The 24,610-nt window shown below is 46.5% G+C and overlaps 1 protein-coding gene across 1 annotated transcript; it reads left to right on the forward strand.

Annotated features, from left to right (window-relative positions):
• The first annotated feature begins 503 nt into the window (after window positions 1–503).
• On the forward strand, window positions 504–24,323 carry METRNL (meteorin like, glial cell differentiation regulator). Its single transcript, XM_054278799.1, has 4 exons — window positions 504–759; window positions 6,211–6,599; window positions 22,665–22,724; window positions 23,375–24,323. The coding sequence occupies exons 1-4, from the start codon at window positions 647–649 to the stop codon at window positions 23,689–23,691; spliced, it is 879 nt and encodes a 292-aa protein (XP_054134774.1). The 5' UTR covers window positions 504–646; the 3' UTR covers window positions 23,692–24,323.
• The last annotated feature ends 287 nt before the right edge of the window (window positions 24,324–24,610 follow it).

The raw sequence follows: 24,610 nt of genomic DNA on the forward strand, positions 1-24,610 counted from the left end.
CTGCGAGCACCCAGGGATGCACCCCGAGGAACAGGCTGCAAGTAACTGCGGGCACCCCCGGGACAGGCTGCGGGTCACTGCGGGCACCCCCGGGACAGGCTGCGGGTCACTGCGGGCATCCCAGGGACAGAGTGCGGGTCACTGGGGGCCGCCCCAGCGCAGAGAGCGCATCTCAGTAACTTTCCCTTTGGTCGTGCCCGTCATCACCCCTTCCTACTCAGGGCAGCTCGGGGGAGCCCAAGCAGGGCGGGGCAGGAGCGGAGCTCTCACCCCGGCCCGGGATCTCTGCCAAGGGGGCTCGGGGCTGCCCGGGAGCGGCCGTAGCCGCGGGCGGCCGCTGTTCCCGATCCGGCGCCGCGTTTTGCCGGCGCAGCAAGTGCCGGCCTTGCCGGAGGAGGAGCGGCGGGAGGGGGAAGGGGGAGGAGGAGCCGGCGCTCGGCCGAGCCGCTCCCGCCCCTCAGCTGGGAGCCCGCAGCCAGCGGGTGCGAGCGGCAGAGCCGAGCGGCGCCGCGCCGAGCCGGGATGCGGGAGCCGGGCATGGGGTAGCCGCGCCGCCCTGCCAAGCTCCCCCCACCATGTAGGCGAGCCCCAGTGCCTGCACATCGCTCCCGCCGCCTGCTCCGCGTTCGCACCGGCCCGGGGGACCATGCGGAGCGCCCCGGTCTCCGGGCTGCTGCCGCTGCTGCTGGGGCTGCGGCTGCTGCTGGGCGGCGGCGCCGCGGCTCAGTACTCCAGCGACCTGTGCAACTGGAAGGGGAGGTGAGGGGCATCCCGCCCGGGCCGGGGGAGCGGGGACTGCCCATCCATCGCCGTCCCGCCGGGGGAAGATGCTGATGCCGAGCACAAAAGGGAGACTTTCCCGCTGTGCTGCCCAGCCCGCGAACGGGGCGGCGGAGAGCCGGGGCAGGGGGCGGCTCTGCCTCCCTCCATCCGTCCCGGCGGAGAGACGCTAGGCAGCGGCCCCGGGCAGGGAGGGATGGAGGGGCCGGGGCGGGCTGGGCTCCCCTCGGCGGGGCTGAGGGGCCGGGGCGGGCTGGGCTCCCCTCGGCGCTGCTCGGGGGGCTGGCAGAGGGAGGGCGGTGCCGAGTCCGCCGCACAGAAGTTTCTTCCCGCGACCATCTCGGCGCTCCGCGGAGGCGGCGCCCGGCGAGCAGCGCGGAGCCCCGGCTCGGAGCGGCGCTGGATGCGCTGCACCTGCGGAGCGCTCCCGCCGCAGCCAGCGCGTCCCTCCCGGGGCTCTCGCTGGCTCCTGTCTGCTCCCTTCCCTTCCCTTCCCTTCCCTTCCCGCTCATCCCCGGGCTCACGCCCCGCTCAGATGATGATGATGATGATGATGGTGGTGCTGGTGGTGATGAGCTCCGGGAGCGGGGGCTGGCACAGCGGCCGCGCTGCTGATTTATTCTAATTGCACCGGTTGAGAAACCTCTCCAGCTCTCAAGTGTTTATCTCCCAAATTATCTTTCCTTTAATTGCTTGTAATGTGTTTAACGCGTGTGGTTGGGTCTGTGACCTTCTCTCCTCTTTATAGTTTTAAAAAAGCAGCTCTGCTCAACTAGCAAGTGTTGCTGGGTCAGACTTACTTGGAGAGTAAAATGGTTCAACTCTAATGCACTCTTCAGATCTGACTTTCTCTAACTTAAAAGTTTGGCCGGCCTATATCAATGGAGTGTTTTGGAGTAGAGAGAATTCAGAGTGGGGAAACAACTGGATTGACTTTCAGCATCGTGATTTCTTATCTCTTACTATCTGAAACGTGGTGCTTCATATTTACTTTTTATTTTTTTGCATTTTTTTTATAATCGATGCATAGTTAATAGCAGTGAATCCACTTGAAGATGAGTCTGCTTGATAGGGATGAAACCTCTGGCAAACTGCTAATTTGTCATTTTTCTTTACACAAAAAAACCAAACCAAAACAAAAACAAAAAACCCAAACAATCCCCCCAAAAGCATATAAAACACTCCCCTGAAAAGGCTGTACCAAAGCATCCCAAATCCTCAGGTGGACCATACCACCTGCTACTGCAGCAAGTGTTTTAAAAGAATGGTGACAAACCCCTGCAATTCTGTCCTGTTTTGCTGTTATTTTTGTCCTGTTTTCTTAGAGCAAGCAGTGACCCCTCATGTCACCTGAGCAGGGTTGGAATAAGTAATGCCCCCTATCAGCTAAGGGGGTGTGGGCTGGGGGGAAGTGAAATCTTGTAACTGAGTTTGGGATGAGCCTGGAGATGCCAGCTTGGATTTACTAACCTGTGGTCATTCTGGTGAGCTGAAGTGGTGACAGCTTTGTGATGGAGCTGTTGGATGAGCAGGGAAGGAAGAGCAAAGTTTAGTCTGGCTGGTTTCACTTGTGGGAGAGTTTCAGAGTTCAGGTGGGTTGGAGTTTTGGGAGGGGATAAAGTAACCCAGGCTGACTTAGGCCTTGCTGGTGGCAAATAGGTATTGTCAGAAATGCTGGCAGGCTTAAGGCCACTCAATATAATCTGACTTGTCCTAAAAACACAGCGCTTGAGAAGGAAAGAAAGTAATTTGATGCACCAGTAAATATCACTAATTAAATATTTCAGTGTGGATACTAAGAGTTATATGAGTTAGAAAGAACTTTTTTTAATGCAAAATATAATATTTTGAAGTCATGTGATGATTTTTACCTTGACTGTTAGGAAAAGTTATGAACTTTAATGTCAGACATAGTTTTTCCCTACAGTGGAGCCATGTCATCTTCTGTAGTAAACCTGAAGGTGTTTTCTCCCCTTTATATACATGTCTATGTTAAAGTAACAGTCTTAAAACCAAAACATTCTGGATATGGGGTTTTTTTCCCTATTAGCTTGTGGAGAAGTGATGAGCTTATACCCCTGAGCAGGATGAAGAGCTTTACTAGGATTCCTCTGGAGGCTTCCAGGGAAATCTGATGCAATGCACAGCTTGACACCTGCAATTTAAGTACAAGCCATAATAGCATCTTAATAAATAGCTTGTCAGAGAGCTTCCAGGAAAGCTTTGTCCAGGAGAAAGCAGAAACTTCACTCTGGTGTGTCCAGTTATTACTTTTGCTGTAACTTCAGGATTTTGTGCTTCAATGACCTCTTGATGTTTTGGGCAAAAGTGCTTCAGTGACAGTCTGAGAGAATCTGCTGGCCTGGCGTGCTTGAGTGTAGAACAGAATTCAGCTCTTATGTGGCTGCTTTTGTCCATCAGTCTTGCTCTTGGTATGGTGGATGCTCTGAGGAATTCTTTATGTTCTCTAGACTGTCATCTCTTATTAAATTCTCCAATTTAGGAGCAGAAGTTCCCTGTGTTCATTGCAGGGTGCAGGGAGGACATGGGTGCTTGTAGGGCTCTTCAGCACATCTTCAATGGAATAAATAAATAACTGAAGTAGATAGTGTGGATATTCTTCTGGCTCCCTTTTTCTTTAAAAAGCACCTGTTCCACATTGCAGCACAGCAGCTCACTGCAGTGATGCTGTAACAGGTTTTTCAGGGCAAACATAAGGGGATGGCTGAAGCCAAAAAGGGAGAAGAGCAAAGAGACAGAGGCAGTGATTCAGGATTGCTATGAGGAAGTAGCTGTAGAAGTAGATTGTTAGAGAAGTAAGTCCCAATAAACACACACATTTAAAATGGGTGGATGGCTCATCCATCACTGCATCAATGAAACACCTGCCCTGTGTCCTTGCCATATAATCAAGAAACCAAAACTCCAGTGAGTTTGGAGAATCAAAAGGCTCCTGGGTCTCCATTGCTGTGTGGATCTGGTGTGTGTGATGGGCGAGAGCTGAACCTGGTGTTAAACAGTCTCAGTGTGAGGACAAGTCATCCTGGCTGCAAGCAAAGTGACAGGTTTTACTGGATGATGCTGATGGTTGCTGTTAAATAATGTGAACATGTATTTTGAAATCTGCTTAACTTTTGAGTCATCCTTTATTATAAGGCTTAATGTGTGCAGGTACTCGTGCTTGATGTATCTGTCTAATGGCATCACTCTTGCCTGTGGGATTTAATTGGCTTTCAGAAGATAATTTCAGAGTCCACCCTGTTTTCGTTTGAACACCATGAATGTTTGAACAAAATTAATGAAGCTTTTTTTTTTTTTTTTTTCCTCTGGCAGAAATTCACTGCCTCAGTGTTGTTGGGATCACTTGCAACAGAAGTTTCATTGCATGAGTTCAGAGTTTTGCCCCTGGTGTCTTCCTTCTGTTTAAGCACTCAGGCTGGAATGTGCCAGGATGAGTCCTGCAAAACCTCTGCAGCTTGTTTTGATGTCTTGAGTAGGGACAAGTGATGTGTGAGGATAACTTTCTGCCCCTTTGCTGAAGGATAACTTTTAAACTGTTTAATTTTGTTTATTCACAGCTTGCACACAAACAGACTTCTGTGTTTTCTGTTGAGTGGCATCATGTGTGTGCTGTGGTGAAAACTGATTTTGTGGACCAGATGTGGATTTACAGTCAGCTTGAAATATCCCTTTGCAAGTAGAGTTTCCTGAATGTGTTAAGTACTACTGAATTTGAGGGCAAGAGTCTAAAGGTTAAAAGCTTGTCCCTCTTTCCTCCTCATCTGTGTTCTTGATGTGGCTTTCAAGATTCTTCAAAAGCACATGTTTGGAGGCTCTATTGTTATTAAATATGACTTTTTTCTTTCTGAGCTTCCTCGTGTAACCTCTATCAAGTAGGTCACACCGACACTCACAATAATGAGTCACGTCAACAGTAAATGCAAACCATATGGTTTGGGTTTTTTCCCTTTTACACATTGCTTTTAGTTACTTTCTAAGTGCTGACTTGAATTTAGACCCTGTTCAGTACCCAAATATGTCTTTGGGATGGGGAACTGTGTATTTGGAGGTTTCTGCTGAGGAACCAGGACTAGATGTCATCACTTGCACTACACTAAAATATGTTTTTGCCACAGATTTCCTGTGTAACCTCAGACTTAAACCTTTAAAATTATTTTTCTTCTCATCTTGGTTCATCTGCCTACAAGTGGGAATGTTGGGAAGCTTCCCTAAAATCCTGCAAAGCAGATCCATGAGGTGACAAAGCGTCTGAGTTTGGGTTGTCCTCTACAAGGCGCTCAGAGCATAGGAGGAGAAACAAGCTTGGTGGTGAAGTGATTTGCTCATACTTGCTTAGGAGGTTTGTGACAGGACAGAGACTGGGCCCAAGGGATTTTTCCCTAATAACCCAAATACTGCAGCAAATAAATCAGGCTTCCCACAGCTTGTTCCTCCAGCTGCCTGCCCTGTGCAGTGTTTTAGGGCTTTGGGTCACTCTGGCAGAGAGCTGGTGGGCTTGATCCAGCATCACTGATGGGCAGCAGGAGTTGTTCAGAGCCATGGGGATTTACTGCTCATCCTGCTTAGCAGCTGGCCCTGGGACCCTGTTGTGCTCTCCTGTCCCATCCCTGTGGTCCCTGTGAAATGATTGTTGGGCTGTTCATTTTTGGCCATGGTAAATGGCCACGTGTTCTCTTTCTTGCTAAACACAGCTCTGGGTCTGCTTGTAGCCCATCAGTGAAAATGACAAACTGAGCTTAAACCTCATACTGGGTAGCAGGGGAGGAACAAGTTCCTACCAAAAAAAGCAGCACATTCAGTGTTTCCCCAGCTGTGACAAGGGACAGAGGTGCCTCTTCTCCTCTTCCTACCTCCCAATGTGGGGACTGGGGCTGCCCAGCTGGGCTAGAGGGTATCGGTAGCACGTAGAGCATTGCTTTTGCTGCAGTTTACAGGGTGAGCTTGGCACCCCTCCCAGTTTCAGATCCATTGGGAATATAGACTTGGAAGGGGAACAAAGTACTTGGAAAAAGGTGGAGTCTGATCTGTGAAGCTGGAGAACATGCTGGATTGAGCCACCAGGAAGGGAGTTAGAGGCTACGTGTTGTACTCAGTATGCACAGCTCAGCTGATGGGCACTACCTGAGCCTGTAGTAATTTAATTACTTTTGATCATGTGCTTATATCCTATTTAATTTTGAAGCCTATTACTAGTGGTTTGACATTTTCTTCTGGGGGCTGAATTAAAATTGTCCTGTAATATTAAGGTTGAAATGTTGCAAGAAACCTGCATTGCTGAGCTGGATGGGCCAACACCCAATGATGTCCTGGGCTTCCTGCTTTTTTTGCTGCATGTTTTGAAAGGTTTGACATTCCCATTGTTAGCTGTGTCATTTCTCTAACCTCCTCTTTCTTTCTTTCTTCCTGCAGTGGTTTAACCCACGAGTCTCACAGGAAGGATGTTGAACAGGTCTACCTCCGCTGCTCCGAGGGCTCCATCGAGTGGATGTACCCCACGGGAGCTCTCATAGTCAACCTGAGACCCAATATCTCACCTGCCTCTTACAAACACTTGACTGTTTGCATAAAGCCCTTCAAAGACTCTGCAGGAGCAAATATTTATTTGGAAAAAACTGGAGAACTGAAACTCTTGGTGCGAGATGGGGAGCGCAGCCCCAGCAGAGTTTATTGCTTTGGCTACGACCAGGGGGGGCTCTTTGTGGAGGCCACTCCTCAGCAGGACATTAGCAGGAAGATTACAGGCTTCCAGTACGAATTGATGAGCAAGGGGATAGCAGCTGACTTGCACACAGCTTCTGGTGAGTTCTGGGGCATTGTCAGACTCCCACTCCTGTATTGGATGTGTAACAGATGGCACAGAGAGAGAGTGTGAGTGAGTGGGAAAGTGGCTGGCTGTGAGTTTCGTGTGCTTTTAAGGGCATGTTTTATAAACAGAGCTATTGCAGAAGAATTGATTTGGTTTTTGGTTTGTTGTTGTGTTTTGGAAGCTGGTGGCATGGGCTGAACTCCAGTGATTTGTTGAGGGCCTCAGTGCAGGATTCTCCTCTTGCAGGGCAGGGTGTATTACAGGAGATGGTTTTACCCTACACTGAACTCCTGGACTTCCCAGTATTGCTGTAACACTTTTCTTACTACTTTTTTACTCAGTTTTTAAGACCCCACTGCATGTTTTGAATAATAAACATTTGAACAAGGAGGCAATCCTTTTCCTCAGTGTTTTTTTCCCCTTTGCAAGTAGTGCTACTTGCTGACCTAATTATTGCTTTTTCTGTTGTGTTTTTTTTTTTATTCAAACAAGGAAAATGGTGTGTTCCTTCCTCTCCTTATTACACTCTCCTGAGCATTACTGTGTCATGGCAGAGCTCTTCAATAGTTTTACAGGACAGTGTTGTCTTCTCTCAACCATTCTGAAAAACAAGTTTTGTAGGGAGGAGTTTTACTCCAATGAAAAACTTATAGGAAACAGGAGTGGACAAACTGAAAGATCTTACAAGCCTGTAAAGTCTGGTGCTACATAGCATTTGGAACAATGGCTGTAGGTGTGACCTAAGTGTGCTGAGCAATTAGACAGTTTTAGAAGAAAAACTGGCATTTGTGGAGGATGACAGGGTGAAAGAGGAATTCCCTTTAGATAGGGGATATCTGGTTCAGGCATCTTACCCAATCAGGATTGCCTTTAGCTTTTATCCCCAAAACCAAGGAGGGGAGATTTCCAGAATAGCCCAAGGAACTGCAGATTTAGGGTAGTTTATCTTAGTTTATCTCAAATGACTGCAAGGATTTCAAGGTTTAGGAATTTTAAGTGAGGAACCAGATTTGTTTCAACCAGATTTCTCTTTTGAAATGTGGGCTGCCTTTGAGAAGAGCCCTCAGAGCACCCTTGGGATGACTCAGCCCGGGGTAAAGCCGATGTTCAGTGGGGCTGTGTGGCCCAAGAGCTGTGTGGATGCTGGTGCCACATGCTCTGCCGGAGATGCTGCTCCATAAGCAGGGCTGTGCCTAATTAAACTGCAGCTGGATCTTCCAGGGGTGTCTTCTCTGGGCTAAGTGATTGCAGAGCTTGTTCCCTCCTCTCCCCTCCCCTGGCTCCTTTCCACACCAGGCTCTGGGTTGTGTGTTTGTGTGTTTGTGCAGCCCTGCCCGTGTAAATGTTGTCACGCCAGCTCGGATGGGGCTTTGCTTTCGTGCAGCTCTGATCTGGGCTCAGGGCTGATGCAGTAACCTCGGGAACTGACAGGTGGCAGCTTTGCCATTGAAACAAAAAAATATAAACACAAATATTTTAAATTTGAAGTCACTTCCTTTCCTTTTGCCGTGCTCACAAGTGGTAGCTTATTATTGGGCATTCTGCATTTTAAGCAGACTGTTCTGCCACATCCAAAATTGCTGTAAATGAAGTGGGGTATCTCTGCTGAGCTGCTTTCCCAGTAAGATCATTTGTGCAGAGATGAATACACTGTGCAGAATGTCAGCTATGTAGTAAAATTCCATTGCAGAAGACATTAAATACATTGTTTAATCAGTTATTTGGAGAATGTTCCCAGATTTAGTGCTGCTTTCTCTGTCAGGCTGTGAGGATGGAGACACAGACAGGCTAATGAGAAGTCACTTAGACTTACTAAGAAAAGTCCTGTGCTCTTTTATTTTCCAAAAGAGTTGAAATTGCTTTTATATATAGTAAAATAATATGACAGAAACACAGCTTCTCACTGCTGGGTTTAGGCTGCACTTAAGTTTCTCCTGAGTTTTGCTCATTGAGGACTTGCTGTTGACATCCTTTACCAGCACAAACTGCAGTGTTTTCAGAAATAAATGCTTTTCTTTACACATAAAATCTTGGAGGTTTTTAAAGCTGATGGGGGTATTTTTTCAGGGACGTTCAGAAGTCAAACCGAGGACTGCATCCAATTACAGCCTTCCTCTTTAATAGGCACATTAAATCACTTTTTCAGTGACTGCTGTATTTTCAGCTGTAACAGACACTGGTTAAGTTTCAGTGCTGTCTTATGAAACAATGTCGTGGGGAATCTGCTCCACTCTCCAAGTGTCTTGTTTGGCTAGAAGAAGCTTTTTAATAGTTCATCAGCAGAGCCTTCAGGGCAAACTGGGGCTCCCTTTTGTATTTTAAATTATTTCTCTTGCCTTTTTTTGGATCCCCAGACCCTGGGGAGGGGCTGTGCAGGGTGAAAACACGATGAAAATGCCATACATGACTCTTTCCACTACTCACTTCGATGAGCACTTTTATTTTCCTATAAATATCTGTACGTCTGGGGGAAGTGCCAAATAGCTGCCTTGTGAGGCTTGCACAGAGCAATATATCTGAGGACCTCCTTTCTTCTGGAGCTGCTTCTAGTTTCTCTGTGAAACCTCAGACTAAATGCTGAGCTGCTCATTTGGAGGGGGAGTGTACAATCACTGAAGATTTTTTTCCCTGGAGAGGAGGCTCAAGTCAGAGGCAAGTGCTGACCTTAAAGGAGCTGAAAACTGGGTTTGAGGTTCTGCATTTCCCACCAGCCTTACTGCAGGCCCTTGTTCACCAGCGTGGCTGATGTTTTTGGCTGCTGCTCTCTGGAAAAAGAGGCTGCTGGGTCTCAGTTGCAGTTTGACAGAGTTGAGCAGCGCTGGCAGTGGGTGTGAAGAGGTGACAGAGATGTGAGATGCTGTTGTAGACAGAGTCAGAGTCAGAGATGTGCCGGGCAGAGGAAGCTGCAGTGCTTCTTCTGATGGCAAAGAGCTGAAAATTGCACATATCGCATGATTTCCTCGCTATTTCAGATGCCTATCATAAACGACCCAGGTGTGGGGCTCAGCAATCCAGCCCTTTCCTTGTGCAATAACTACTTGCTAACAACTTCTCCCCGCTTTCCCTAAATGCTGGGTTTGTTTCCTGGTGATAATTGTTGTACTCTGCCCTTGAATTTACTCTCTCTTCCTAACCTGGCATCCCAGCGCTGATTAAAGGGTGTAAGTCATCTGTTTAATACTTTAATGACCTGTTGTGTCCTTAGAGTCCTGACATTGCAGGGTGCATCAACAAATCAACAATGCTTGGCAGGGTGCCTGTGGTTTAATTAGAAACCCTCAAGTTTTATTAGTTTGCAGCCATTCTTTCCCACTTAATCAGAGTCTAGCAAATAATTCAGTAGAAAACATATGCAGGTTCTGCATTGCCCTTTCCCTTTATTTTTTTGAAAAAGTTGAATGATACAGGGCATTCTCAACAATTTTCTTAATTTTGGGGACTTAACTGTTTTCTTGGCTCTGACTCTGCATTACCACAGTCTCTCAAAATTTTCCTAACTGTAGGAAGAATTTGTGCTGTACTGGTAGATTTTAATTCAGGTTGCTGACATCTGGTATGGGAAGTTTTTTACCATGATAGTAACAGCCAAAAAAGTGCATTTCTGTGGGGTTGTACTTTCTTAAGATGGGAAGAGGAGTGAAGGCAAACATGCCTGACACCATTTAGCGGGAGTAGTGCCTGAGAAGGGTCACCTTGACAATTCAGGCATCTGGATGGGTGAGTTCTCTCTTCATATCCAAAGTGATGGTTGACTGAAAGTGCTTTTGATTTCAGATTAGGCTTTGGGCTGCACCCCTCTATCATTGCCATCCACACTGATGGTCCATTAACTTCAGCTCATGCTCTGCAGCCTCAGTGTTTGCCCCAATGAAGAACTGAGGCACTGTGACATTTTGGCCTGAGGCCATTGGACAATCAGCAGAACTTGTTTGAGTTGTTGAATTCTGTTGATTCTAATCTTTTCTGCTTGTGCAGGAAGAAAATACTCTGAGTGTCAGCCATGCTGCCCATGCTGACAAAGAGATGGAGGTTTTGGCAAAAGGGGTCTGGCCATGAAGTCCCTACAAGTTTTCAGAAGGTTCTGACCCACATGAACTCCTCAGCTGTGTCTGCCTGGCACCACAGCAGACTGCTTGCTTTAAATTTCTATGAAAGCTGTGAAGGTCCTTGAGAATAATTTACTTTTTCAGTACCTCACCTTCTGCTTAACTAATCTGAAGCAAGAATCTGTAGGTTTGAACAAAAGTTTTGGAGAGGAAGGTGAATCCTCCTCCCTGTCCCACCAAAGGAGCTTTATTTTGTTACTTAAAGTCTGTGTTTCAAGAGCTTTGGGTCCAGCTTTGTTCAAGCTGTGCAGTTTGCTCTTCCCATTGCACACTCATGGGGTATGTTTAATTTAGTTGTCAGAGCTCAGGGGGTGTATTGAAAGCCTTTCATTACCCACCTGCTTCTGTGTAGTAAAGAAGTCAAACTTTAACAAAAATGCTCCTTTATCTTGATGGCATCTACAGATTTAGTGCAGATTCTATTACTGGTTTATATGTTTTCTTTATTAATGGGTACCTGGCTGAGAATATGAATACACAGGAGGTACAACACTGGTGTGAGTATCTGAAAAACAAGGCAAAACTGGATAAATCCAGTTAAGTAATTAACAGTATTCAGCTATTTCCTGTATGCTTTAATTCACTGTCCTGAGAAAACAGATCAGAAGTTCAGAAAGCTCAGAAGTCTTTGGTCTGTACCAGTGTTTCTGCTGACATATGGCTTTGTAAAGCACCCTTCTTACCTTCTGATCTTTAATGCAGAGTGTGTTTGGCAGAGATGGGGCACCAATCTGCCCTATCTCTGCAGGTATCATCCAAGGGCTCTGTTTCATTCCACCTTGTATGCTCCTAGTCTGATGCTTTCCTCTGGTTCCTCACAAATATCCAATCTTTAAGGGTTTTTTCATTTTTGGAGGCGGGATGTGCTGCTCAGCTTTGTGAGGCAGCAGATGGTGGAATCACAGAATGGTTTATTTGGAAGAGATCTTTACAGTCCACCCTGTGCAGTGTGCAGGGACGCCTTCCCTGGACCCCATTGCTCAGAGCCCCACCCAAGCTGGCTTTGAATATTTCCAATTTTAGGGCACCTACCACTACCCTGTGCATGCTGTTCCAGTATCTCACCATCCTCACACCGGGGTGTTTGTCACTTCTTGTCAGAGTGGAAACTTTGAGCTGTTTTGTGCCAAGGCTGCTGTGCCCTCTCTGTGCCAGGGTAAGCATGGCTGAGCTGCTCGCTGCTGTGGGCAGGAGAGGTGATGGAAAGGAGCTTTTGGAACACTTAATCTGAAAGTCCCCATGCCCTTTCTGCCCAGCACAGGTTCTGCCTGAGTAGCTGTGACCATCTGAGATGCGGGCACTGCCCTGTGTGGCAGAGAGGGAGCACCACTGGGTGCTGCATGGGCTCTGTTCCAACCCACCCATCAGATGAGGAAAATGCCTTGCTTTTATTCTCCCCTCCCTGTTTTCTGTGCAGGTTAAAACTCTTGGGGTTGAGGGGTTAGAGCTTAAGGGTTTTTAAGGTTCTTTCCAACCCAAACCATCCTGTGACTCTATGAAGTGCACAGAATAGGTTGATGCTGCATTCCTCTGATTTGGGGTTTGCTGGAGAAATGAATAATAAACAACCAATGAATAATAAACAGCCAAGCTGAGGGATCTGCCCTATAAGCCTGAGCACACCTTGCTGGGTGGCTCACCTGTGCACCTAAAGCTTTGATGATCTGTTTGACTTTTCTCCTAAAAGGTCATAAACAAGTTTTAAGAGAAAAACATCAGAAAACAACATTTATTGCAGTTTCTCAAAACACACTGCAATTAGTGGCTATGCAAGAGATCCTTCTGACGCTCCTGCTCTAGGATACATCATATCAAATATTTGTTTTTTCTTTTTTTGGTGCATGCTCCCCCTCCTTGCAGGAGCCTGTCCACACTAACTTTATCTTTCCCATAGTATCCAAAACCTAGTACAAAGCAGCCATGAAAATATAACCATCATTCCCTAACCGTAGTGTGCAAAGAACACATTTTAAGCTGGTTTTTGAGGGCTTGTCACTGAGCCACATGTTATGGAACAGCACCTAGCTGGATCAGGCTGGCTGCTCTCTAACACTGCCTGGAGTGGGAATAATTTTGAGAAGCTGGAAACCTGCTCCTATTATTCATGTGCCTGAATTGGTCAGGTTTGTGGTGAATGATTGACTGGGTGGGAGAGTTTGAGAACAAAGATTTTTATTTTTATTTTTTTCCCGTGTGGAATGGTTTCAAAGTGCTGCTCTGATGCTCAGGGAATGCACACACCCATACATCACCTGGAACTGAGCAAGGGTGATGTTCTGGGGTCTGAAAAATGTTGGACTAGAAGGAAAACCTTCATCAAAATTGGGTGGATCCCCTAATTTAATTTCTCCTCACAAGAAAAGGGCTTTGCCAGCATCTTCTCTGCCCTGCTTGTCCTTTGATGTTGGACAGGAGCTGGTTTTGCAGTGGGCAGAGGAGGTGACAATGGGGCTGCAGTGATAAATACACAGCTGCAGGGGACAGGGGGATAGAAAATAGCTTATTTTTGCTAGACTGGCCACGAATGCCGTTAGCTTATTTCTCAACTCAGTGGGCAGTCAGAAGCAATAAGCAGTCAGGTGTATTGTCTGGGCAGCTGGGGCTCTGCTCTGCCCTGACCTTTGTGTACCACCAAAGATGGTCCCACAAACAGAGCTGCAGTCCAGCCCAGTTGCTTGGCAGTCTTTAATAATGCTCTGTGCTTGCTCTGCAGAACTGTTTAGTTTGCTAATTCCTGAGGCTGGAGTTAAAGAAGGGATGAGAGGGCGGGGAGGCTGCATTCCTCTTCCCACTGACTGAAACGTGGGCCAGATCTTTCCTGTGTTGGAGTCTTGATTTGCAGGACAGAAAATCTCTTTCACCTCGATCTGTGCTAGAAGCCAGCAAATATTCACTGAAATATTGCACAGACACTTGGAAGATATCCTGGACCTAAAGCTGTGATATGTTAGGTCTGACCTTGGGAGGTTTGATACTGGCTCAGAAAAGCTGCTGCCCCAGGACAGCCTTGGTCCAGTTATCCTTTTTCTGCTTCAGATTTGTGGAAGGATTTTTTGGTGTGGGTTGTACGAGCACCTCCTGACTCCTTTATGGGATTTGAGCATCAACTCCTGCAATGGGCATCACCTCTGGTGTTTGCCCAGATCCTTTCTGTGCTGAAGCCCTGCAGTGATCAGAGGTGCTGGGAAATGCACACAGAGCTGGTCTTGCCCTGCCTGCCCCCCAGGATCATTCCTGTCTCTACAGAATGCCCCTCTGCCCACCAGAACTGCTGCTTTGCATCAATTGCTTCTATCTGCAAGTGGGTGTCAGAAATTTGGGAGGAAAAAAAATTGTTCCTATGTCGAACTGGTGAATGGGCTTGATATGACCAAGCAGGATGTGCTTTTAAGGAAGAAAACTGATGTATCTCAAAGCTTTTACTGATACAAATGACCAGTTTTAAGAAGCTTTTTAAAAGGTTAACTGGACAATGTTACAGCAAGGAAGATCTCTGTGCAGATGTAGCCCCTCCACAACTCTTCTCAAGATTAGGCTGATCAAACAAGCATGGTTTTATAATGAAAACTGGCCATGGTTTTATAATGAAAACTGTCCTTCAGAGCTCTCCCACATACCAAAAAGAATTTGATTTCTAGAAACAGGAAGGAGGAGGACCTGTGTGGAGCTGAGTGCACATATGCTTCTTTTCTTTTTTTTCCTTTAAAGACTCACTTAATCTTTGATCTGTCATTACTCCACGCTCAGGGTTTATCTTTAACCAGCCACTTGTTTCTTAATTCTATTCCTCTGCTCCATCAGAGGCATTCATGGACCGGACCGAAGGGGAGGGAAGGGTTTGTGTTGCTGGCAGGGCTCCAGCCTGGTAGTGGGTGCTGGCTCCAGCCCCTCCTGCAGCCTGGCAGGGGCGGGGAGAAGCGCTCGGCTGCACAATTTCCCCAGGGCATGGGAGTGAAAAACACCTTACTTGTTCATTTTCTGCTGTGCAAGCCCTGCATGACAGCTGAGCTCCGTGTTAGCTGTCAGAGACAAAGCCCAGCAGGGCATCAAAAACTGAACAACTTCACGTTTTCCTGGGTCTGACCCCTGTGAGCTTTTACAAGGCTTTGGCATGATGTTTGCTTTAGAAGAAAGAAGAAATCTTTCCAGAGTGAATTTTGGGAGGGGATGAGCCAAGCCATGAGTCTCTGTGGGTTTTGAGTCAGGGGAAGCATTTCCTTGGGTCCTGTGTGGCAGGGGTGCAGTGCTGGCACGTTCTTGGTGACAGCAAGGGACACTCTGCCCCAGGGGATCACAGGAGCCCCTCAACCATCCAGAGGCACCTCTGGCTCATTTCTCCTCATGCTTCCCACTCCTAATCCCCCTTGGGCAGTAGAGGTAGGTTTGGGGAAGGAGGGAGGGATTTTCTGTGAGATAGTCAAATAGAGCTGCTTTTTTATGGCTTTATAGTGGTGGCTGGTACCTGTAGAGCAGGAGGAATTCCCAGCAGTTATCTTGCTGCCACCTTTTCCCTTTAGTTGCAGTTAGGAAAGGAGAAGAGGAAAAAAAAAAAAGAAAAAAGCAGATGTGTACAGGTGCTGCTTGCACAGGAACCTGGGCTGGGGTGGCTGCAGAGCCACTTCTGCTTTGCTGAAGTGCAGAGAGAGGAATTTAAATTTAACTGGACATCTGATCTGCTGAGTGGGGCTTTTTGGACACAATGTCTTGCAGGCTTGACTGTAACTGAGGGTTTTTCTAGAGCTGTGATGCAATGGGTAAGTGTAGGAGCTGGGCTGGGATCTGGCAATGATCCTGTCACTGTTCTGCCTCTGCCCACCCCAGTGCTCTGTTTGCCACAGAGGAGGAAGAGGAGGGACAGCCACAAGTGTCTTGGAGCTGTGACATTTTTCATCCTTTCTCCTGGCTTGATGCAGCTCATGCATGGAGGTGGAGTTTAACAATGTTTAATGCTGCTTAAATAAAAACTGCTCTGTGGGTTTTTCATTCCTTTTGTTTTGCTTTGGTTTAAATTTTAAACAAATGGCTGTGCTTCTAGCTGACCTTTCAGCTCATTTGTTAGAATGAGAATGCTGCATCTTGGAACAGCAAAAAGGCATCAATCCCAAAGGATCCTTACGTGCTCTGTGTTTGCTGAGCCAATTTCAGTTTGAAAACTGTTGCAAACAGAGCTTGCCTTGTACCAAATCTCTTCCTCACATTGTTTACATAAATAGTTAATCTTTGGTACTTAGGGACTTTAATACCCTCTTGGAAGACAGTTCTGTGAAAAGATAAATTTCTGGTTTATGATCTCTTGTCCTAACGTTTCTCAGAACACAAAGGTCATCACATCTCTAATAGTGAGGTTTTACAATATGCTTTTTTTATCCTTTCTTTGCAGGAAGGAAGTGGTATTGACTCGATTCTCTTGTCACAGTCCATGCCACAGCCTGCAAAAGTCTGCATTTCATTAAATTTATTTGCAGGGTTAAACTGTTCTTGGCCAGTGTCTATATTTTCCAAGTTATTTCTGGAAACTTGTACATATGTGCAAGTTGAACTGAGTGTTGGAAGGCAAGGAATGGGATTTGACACTTCCTTTTCTGGAGGGGTAAAATCACTGGTGTCCCTTCTTCACACAGAGAGCTCAGGGAAGGATGTCCATTGCAGCATCAGGATGTTGTTTCAGCTGCTCCACCACCGCCTTGTCCTGTACCAAATCTTGGCTGTGAGAAGGGAATCTTTGAGTTTTGTATCTGTGCCCATGGTCCTTGTCCCAAGTTGTCTCTTCTGCTCAGCACAGGGGCTCAGATTGACTTTCTAGCAAGCAGGGGGATGAACATTTCTGCCTTCAGAAGAGCACTAAACTCTCATTATGTTACTCACAGCATTAACCTTGTATTCATCAAAGCACAACTTCATTGTGGCCTTCAGTGCTTAAAGGGAGCTAACGAAAAAAAAAAAGGAGATTGTCTTTTTACATGGGCAGATAATGATAAGATAAGGGGTAACAGTTCTAAACTAAAGGAGGGGAGATTAATGTTAAAGAGAATTTGTTTGCTCTGAGGATAGGGAGGTTACTGGTGAAGTTGTGGCTCCTCCACCCCTGGAAGTGTCCCAGGCCAGGCTGGATGGGGCTGGGACCAACCTGGGACAGTGGGAGGTGTCCCTGCCCATGGCGAGGGGTGCGAATGAGATGATCTTTAAGGTCCCTTCCGTCCCAAGCTGTTCTGTGATTCTGTGGTCCCACGTCTGAGGTTTATTGATCCACAGGGCCGGGAGCAGGGCCAGTCCAGCTCTCCTGTTTGTTCCCTGACTTGCTGTTTTCCTACTGACACGCTGGAAAAAGTGCAGTGCTTGCAGAAAGCCCTGTAATCCTACCCCATCCAAAGACAGGAAAACCTTGTAAAACAAAGGAGTGATGAGAGAGCTCCTCTGTGTGTTGTGACAGGGTGTCAGTAATTTCCAGCCCAGATGTGGAGAGGCTCTTAGGTGTCTCCTGGCCCTGTTTTCCCCACTGTGTGGCTGCAGGTATTGTGTTCAATGCAGGTGTGCTGGAATAGCTCTGCTGGCCCCAGCTCCAGCCCCTTCTAAATACAAAGTGCTCTGACAGAGCAGCTGCACTGATGTAGTTCTAGGTGCTGTTTCAGTGTGGGGGTTGTGGGGGTTTTGAGGTTGAGTGTTGTTTTGGCTTGCTCAGGAAGAGCTTTCTGAGGTGGTGAGGAAAGTTGAGGTGTATCAAGAAAAGGAAAGGACTAGTCACAGCCTGGTAAACCAGAGTGGTTATCAAATTCGTGTCCACCTCCACTGCAAAGCAGGTTTTTTTTTGTCTTGGATGTGAGCTGTGAGAGGTTTGCTTCATGGAAGAAATGCTCCTTCAGAGGGGAAGCACAGGCATACTTAAGAAGAAATAATTACCAGGATTTATTTCACTTTGTAATTAGTTAAAGCAGGATCAGGGCAAGATTTATTATTTTTTTCTTCCTCATATGTTTGTCCCTAAACTCCTGTCTCTCATCTAAATCACTGGTCCAGTAATCAGTTGAGACATCATAATTTTTGCTTAGGACTCGGAGAAACGACAGAGAAATGCACCATTATTGGAGAAACCACATCTCTATTTTTATAACCTGCTCTGGGAAGTCTGCACTCTGTGTTTCCAGGAAGGAGACTCATCCTATGATGCCCTTTCCAGTCTGGGTGCTGCCAGCAAGAGCTGCCAGTTACAGAGCTGGCAGCAAGAGCTGGAAAGGTGTGGGTGGGTTTTTTTGTTCCATATGAACTAATGCTGATGTCAGGCTGAGGGAAATGGGTCTGTGGCCCCACAGGGGTGTGCCTGGAGGTGCTGCAGTGCAGGGACTGCAACAAGACCCATCTGAATATCTTAAAGAGAAAAGACTTCTTGTTTTAATCAGAAAAACGAACAGAAAACAACACTTCAGCCCTGCCTGGACCTCCTTGGTAGCTCTTGATGCTTAAAAAGGTCTGATTGCTCATCAAAGGCTTGTTCAGAAGTACTGAGGTGTGGGTGATGTGTGCTGTGGAAGAGCAGATAAAGAGCTCTGTGCTTTCCTCCCCCAGCATCCACACCTTCACCACACGGCACGCGTGCAGCCGCTTCTTCACCAAACCAAAGGGTATTCCTCGGTGAAGTGGTTTTCTGCAATTACTTTGTGTTCAACATTTTCACTTCTGCTTCAAGTGTGTCTCTTCCTGTGTGCGCTGCTGGCTCAGGGGTGGCTGTTCAGCACAGCCTCTCTGGGGACACGGGATGGAGAAGCTCTTTTGGGCTTGCTGGAGTGCTGGGATGGTGGGCAGGGACCTGCAGCAGGGTTCTGATAGCTGTGATGTCGTGGAGTGTGTTGAGAAAAATCTGGACAGGCAGAAGAAACTTCTTTCTTGTGGGTTGGAAGCTGGTTTTGGGGTAAGGTCGGGTCAGTCAGACCCATGGGTGGCTGTTGAAACACAAATGTTTCAAAAGAGGACCAGGCCCCTTCATGTGGTTTGTGTGACGCCTGCAGGCAGAGCCAGCACGTCTCGGTTCCATGTGTCCTGCAGGGAGCTGCCATCCTCCACCACGGCCCCTCCAGAACCCCACCTCCTCTCTTCCAGGGAAAGAAGGGTTGTATGCACACAAAGCAAAGGAGGAAGGACTGGAGCTGTGTGTGTGAGCTGAGACAGGCCAGCAGCACCTCCCACCACTCTTTGGGCTGAGTGTAAACTCAGCACTAAAGGGGCACTCAAATAATCCACAATATTGGGGAAAATCCTTTCTAGACAGCTTAGCTCCCTGCTGCTGGCAGAGCTGGGAGCCACCTGAGGCTGGCATCTCCTCAGGGCACATCCCTCTCTCTTAGCAAGCATTTCTGCCTCCCTGTGGAGAGGTCCAGGAGAGGAGCAGCAACGTATTTGACAAAACTGTTGGCCAACAAGTGCGGGCTATTGTTAGCATCGCCTCGTCCTCCTCACTAACACCAGGTTCAGAGGGCAAATCGCTCAAAGCAGCTGGGACATGACTGCTGGCTTGTGAAGAATGATGTAATTACATCTCCCTCTGCGGGGAGGTGAATAGAGAGGCCTTTGGAGGCTCTGGGTGTTGGAGGGAGAGGGCTGCCTCAGGTTACTCCAGGTCAGGATACTGTCAAAATCCATCAAAGGCGCTCCCAGGAGAGTCGGCGGCCGACGTGCACAATGCAGGCTTTATGCCCCTGCTGCTGGAGCTGAGCTAGAGGCATCTGGGCTTTAGAGGACTTCAGTAAAATGTTGCTTTTCTATGTCTTTTTTTTTTTTTTCCCCACCTCTCTCCTGCTGCTGTATGAATTAAGCCTCTTTGGCTCATGGAGTTTAAAGGAATTAGAGCAGCTGACGTTGATATTGTTGTTGCAAGTTCATAGGTTTGCTTTTGGATGTGAGAACCTGGGCAGCCCTCGAGACATCCCCAGGGAGTCAGGATCTGGCAAACACAGCTGCCTTGTTTAGTAACCAGGCCCAGTTCCCCAGAAAATGAACATCTTCACCTGCTGTGCATGAGTGAAGTGCTTTTCTTAGGGTTGGTTTTTTTAAAATTTATTTTGTTGTAGTTATAAGGATGCTTCCTGTTCTAGCCTGAGGTGTGTGTGTTATTTTGACCTATGGATGGAGCAGAGCACCTGCTGCCCAATGCAAAGGGAATGAGTGCTGAACTGCAGCTAAAGCCACGAAGTTTTGTGTTAAACACACAGATTCCTTCATGGCTGTGATTCAAAAGAAAGTGTAGGCATTGCCACCTCCTAAGGATTGATTTTCTTTTATGAGCCTTTGTAGAAATCAGGCTTTGGTTGTAGCCAGGGGATGTTATTTGCTTTTTAATGGTCCATTTACCTCAGCGGTAATCCTTCACAACCTGCTTTCCATCTGTGTTTCCATACCTTGTTTTTGCCACTTGCAAGATCTATTTGATACTCTGTGAATGCAGATGTGGGAGTTGTCCCACAGAGGAGGATTTTTGGTCTTCATCTGTCTGGAGCTGCAGAGATGGGTGGTGGAGAATGGTTGTTAAAGCAGCTCACATGCCACCACACTGCTGTGAGTCAGCTGGACCTGAAGCAGGTTTTAGGTAATGATCTAGTGTGAGCAATGCTGAGCATTTTTAATTTCCTTTTGTATTTAAAAGGCTGCAGGATTTTGCCTAGGGTCCACAATTAAAGTGATTTGATTCTGTGTACACATGGAGATTTGTTCATTTGATTTATTACTGTGTCAGTCTATTTAAATGGAAGGAACCACTTTTAAAGCATTTTGTTTTTCATCTTTAATGCTGTTGCTTGTGTTGCAGTCCTTTGGAGAACAGAAATGCCTTAGTCATTTTGGTGTTTTCAATTTTCTGATGGGGCTGGATGAACTACAGAGGTGTCTGGTCTAAACCAAGACATAAAAAGGCTGAGATGCCTTTTTATTACAAGGTCTTTCCAGAATGAAATATCTGAAATCCAGCTGTGGGTTTAGAGGATGTCCATCAGCTGTACTTGGTTTTGGAGCTTGTGTCCATGTGAAAATGCTGTGGGATTTGTGCACGTTCCCTCTAAGTCAGGTCCTCATTTGGACAGAGGGAGCCTGGGGAAGAGGGATTTTTGCCCTGGATGGATTTGGGAGGTGCCATGAATGAAACAAATCCATAGCAGGATGTTTAGTGACTAACACACTGAGGCTTGCCCAGGGAAATGCTCAAAATGTGTGTGGATGTGGCACTTGGGGACAATGGTTAGTGGTGCTAGGTTAATGGTTGGACTTGATGATTTTAGAGGTCTTTTCAAATCTGAATGATTCTGTTACAATTTTCTTTGTCAGATAAAGCTTCTTTATTTGTTCTAGCCTCTGATCAAAATCTCTTTGAGTCTAAAACTTGAAGTATCTTTAGTCTGAATTTATTCTCCAGTTATGTCCAGGCTTCATCTGGTTCTGCATTTCTCATATTACACATTTTCCAAACTTTTCTGAAAAAGAGAGCAGAAGTAGTATATGGGGAAAGAAGGGCAGGGAAAGCTGGCTTGTTTCTGAAAGCTTTGGAGATATTCAAACTTTACAGAAATGTGATTGATCCAGATGCTATTTTGTCCATTCCTTGTCTCTTCTTTTGGAGCTTTTTAAGCTCCTTGAATTATTCCTTCAAATATCCCTGCCCAGAAATGTGCATTTTACGTTTCCTTTAATCCTATTAAACAGCGTGTTACACTGTGTATGAATCATCTGACTGGAGCAAATCTGGTGGATTTGGTTCAATAATCCTTCTTTCTGGATCACTGCCTTTCTGGGTCCCTGGAAAAAAGAAGAGATTTGCCATGTCTTGTGTCAGAGGGTGGCTTGTGCTGGCTGGCAGGAGGGTGGCAGAGCACTGGAGGCACCAGCTGCATCTTATGGACAGCCTTAAATCTACTTTTAAGTGCAATGGATCAACTTTGGGAAGCAGGTGGAGGGGGGAGGAAGGCTGTGACTATTTGGGGATCTAAACTAAGTGTTTTCAGATGTTGAGATTCAAAACCCAAATATTTTGGCTGTGGGTTTGGCTTCAGTTTGGTGGCGGGCGTTGTGATGGAATCTCATTGTGCAGTCACCTCCAGTAGAGCCCTGCTCTGCTGGAGTTGTGCCTGTGCTGATCCAGGGTTTCCGTTTTCCTGGATGATGTGTTGAGGTGACACCAGGTGACAGACAAGGTTCTGATCCTCCTGCCACCATGGACAGACTCACTGAGCGTGGCCAGGCAGGGCAGATCCCGATAATAAGCAAATTCCTGAACTCAGCAGGGTGTTATAGAAACATCTGTACTGCAGCTACAACACCTTCTCCTCAGAAATATCTGGCTGAGTACAAAGAGAAGCCACATTCTTGCACTGATTAGATTAGTGCAGATATCCAAATGTTTCCAGCAGTACAGGAAATGGTCTTTGTGCTGCTTGAGCTCAAGGAGATATGGGCTCGAGTTTCCTCTTTGCCTCAACGCCCTCCAACACGTGCCTTGGGGTTTTTCCCTCCCCTCTTTGCCTCCCCCACTCTGTAACCTCCTGGATCTTTGATGTGGTGATGACTAAATGGCCCTACAACACTTGATAGAAATTGTAAGAGAGGAGCTTTGCCATCAGAGTACAAAAGACACACATCTGAAGGCTTTTGAGTGAATTTACAGCAGAGCGCCCTGCAAATGCACCCAGTACCAAAATAGGTTTTGCAAAAGTGCAGTGAGTGTGTGCAATGTTTGCTAGACAATATATCCCAGCAGGATTGGTAGAGAGATCCCTATTCCTGCTTAGGTACAAACATCTCATGGAGGCTGTAGGGTTAACTAGGGTTAGCCCCACTTCTTGTGATGGTAGAGATGCAGATCTTTGGAGTGATTGTGCCATGCTGTGTTTGTCAGCCACATTTAAATGGTTTATTTATTTAAATTTATTTATTTGCTGCTGTCTAGTCCTTTGCTAATTGTCACTTTTCCTGTGCAGCTCCCTGCCGACCCTGCAGTGACACTGAGGTCCTCCTGGCTGTCTGCACTAGTGATTTTGGTGAGTTGCTGTCTCCCCAATCCCCTCTCCTACCACAAACACCAACAGACCCCTCCTCACAGCTGGCAGCCCCCACCAGCACTAAATGTCCTCTGAGAGTGCTCAGAGGAGCTCAGAAGTGTCTGCCCTGCTGGCACCACCCCAGGGTGGACAGAGTGACACAGCAACCATGGTAGAAGGTCAAGGATTTGGGTGCATTTAGGAGAGGCCATTACTTCTTGTTGGTCGACTTGACAAAACAGCAAAAGTTTCACTAATTGTCCATGCTTCCCTTTTTAAAAGGGAAATTGGCATTAGCTGGATCTGTAATGGTTGAAGAACAGAAAGTAGGTTGTCAAGGAGCATTTAGCACAAATCTTCTTGGTAGAATTCTTCATGATTAATGCTATTTTTACTGATGTAATTATTTTTCTGTTTAAATTTAATATGTGAGTGCCCTTTGCTGGACAGATTACCAATATAAACTACAAAAAAAAATGCAAATATAGACTGGAAGTTACTGGTTAATCTTAACTCTCAGAATAACAAAGGACCAAAACTTGGGCTGCTCGAGTGACTCAGTTCCCCTGGCTGCACAGGCCTGAATTTGGACCAGGATCTTCCAAAGCATTTTTGTGTAATTAATCCTTAAAACCTTTTTCTGTTTCCAGTGATCAGAGGCTCTATTCAAAACGTAACGAACGAGGCAGAAGAGCAAGAATCCATCATTCACGTTGGTGTCAACAAACTGTACAGGCAGAAGAGCAAAGTCTTTCAGCTGACGGGGGAGAGTGGGAACTGGAGAGGACAAATAAAGACCTTGCTGGAGTGTGGGGTGAAGCCAGGAGATGGAGACTTCCTTTTCACGGGACGTATGCACTTTGGGGAGGCCAGGTTAGGCTGTGCCCCTCGCTTCAAAGACTTCCAAAGGATGTACAAAGAGGCAAAAGACAAAGGGCTAAACCCATGTGAGATTGGCCCAGATTGAAACCCCCTGTTTGGCCGAAGATCACTTTTAGCATTTGGCCAGGAACGTTTTCCTGGCTGCAGTGGGAACTCTGAACAAACCTGGTCACTGAGGCTGGACAGAGCTGGAGGCTGAGACCCCACAGCCTGCAGTGCTCACAGGCTCATGGAAGCAACAGAGGTACGAGCTCAGAGGGCTGCCAAGCAAGAAAGGCTGGATTTTTAACCAATCTTGTCCTTATGAATTAAGTTATTATATTTTTTTAGTGACTTCCTTAGGAAAACAAACAAGGAAAACTCCCATGTCTTAATAAAAGAAAAAAAAACCCAAATGAAAGCCAAGATGCCTTTGTATCTTTTTAATACTAATTTTTAAAAATGTCTTAAGCTGATGTAGCATTTGGTATGGCATATTCTGTATAAATGGCCAAGAATGTGATAGAGCACGGTAAAACATCTTAACATTGATGCTTTGTAAAAAGCTTGGTGTACAATTCAAAGTTGTTTCTTATGACAGAAATTTATGGAGCCAAACTCTTATGTGTGTGTGTTGGTTTTTTTCTATTTGAAAGAATGTACAATTGCCCCCTGCAATTTTTTGTCCAGGCTGGCAAATTCTTTCCATTCCAGAGAAATAAAGGTCCCTGGATTTGACACATGCTGTTTAAAATCTTTATTTTTTTTCTTTCTTCTTAGGGCTGATCTCAGCTAGTCCAGATGTGCTCATAGATCAGTTCTGGGCTGCTTGCTTATTTTGTGGCTTCACTGAGCAGCACCAGAGTTCCTGTGAGGCATTGGGAACCACAGCTTTTTTCAAAGGGGAAGCAAGAGCTATTTTTGGAGATTTTTAGACATGTGTGCAGGCGAGGCTTTAAGTGTTCTTCTCTCTGATGCCAGCAGTGTTATTTTGGGACTGGCTCCAAAGGCAGGCTGCCCCTTCA

Source organism: Melozone crissalis, unplaced genomic scaffold, assembly GCF_028551555.1.
Source record: "Melozone crissalis strain CALT ecotype California unplaced genomic scaffold, PUWL_Pcris_2 ptg000026l_1, whole genome shotgun sequence".
Classification (NCBI taxonomy): Eukaryota; Metazoa; Chordata; class Aves; order Passeriformes; family Passerellidae; genus Melozone; species Melozone crissalis.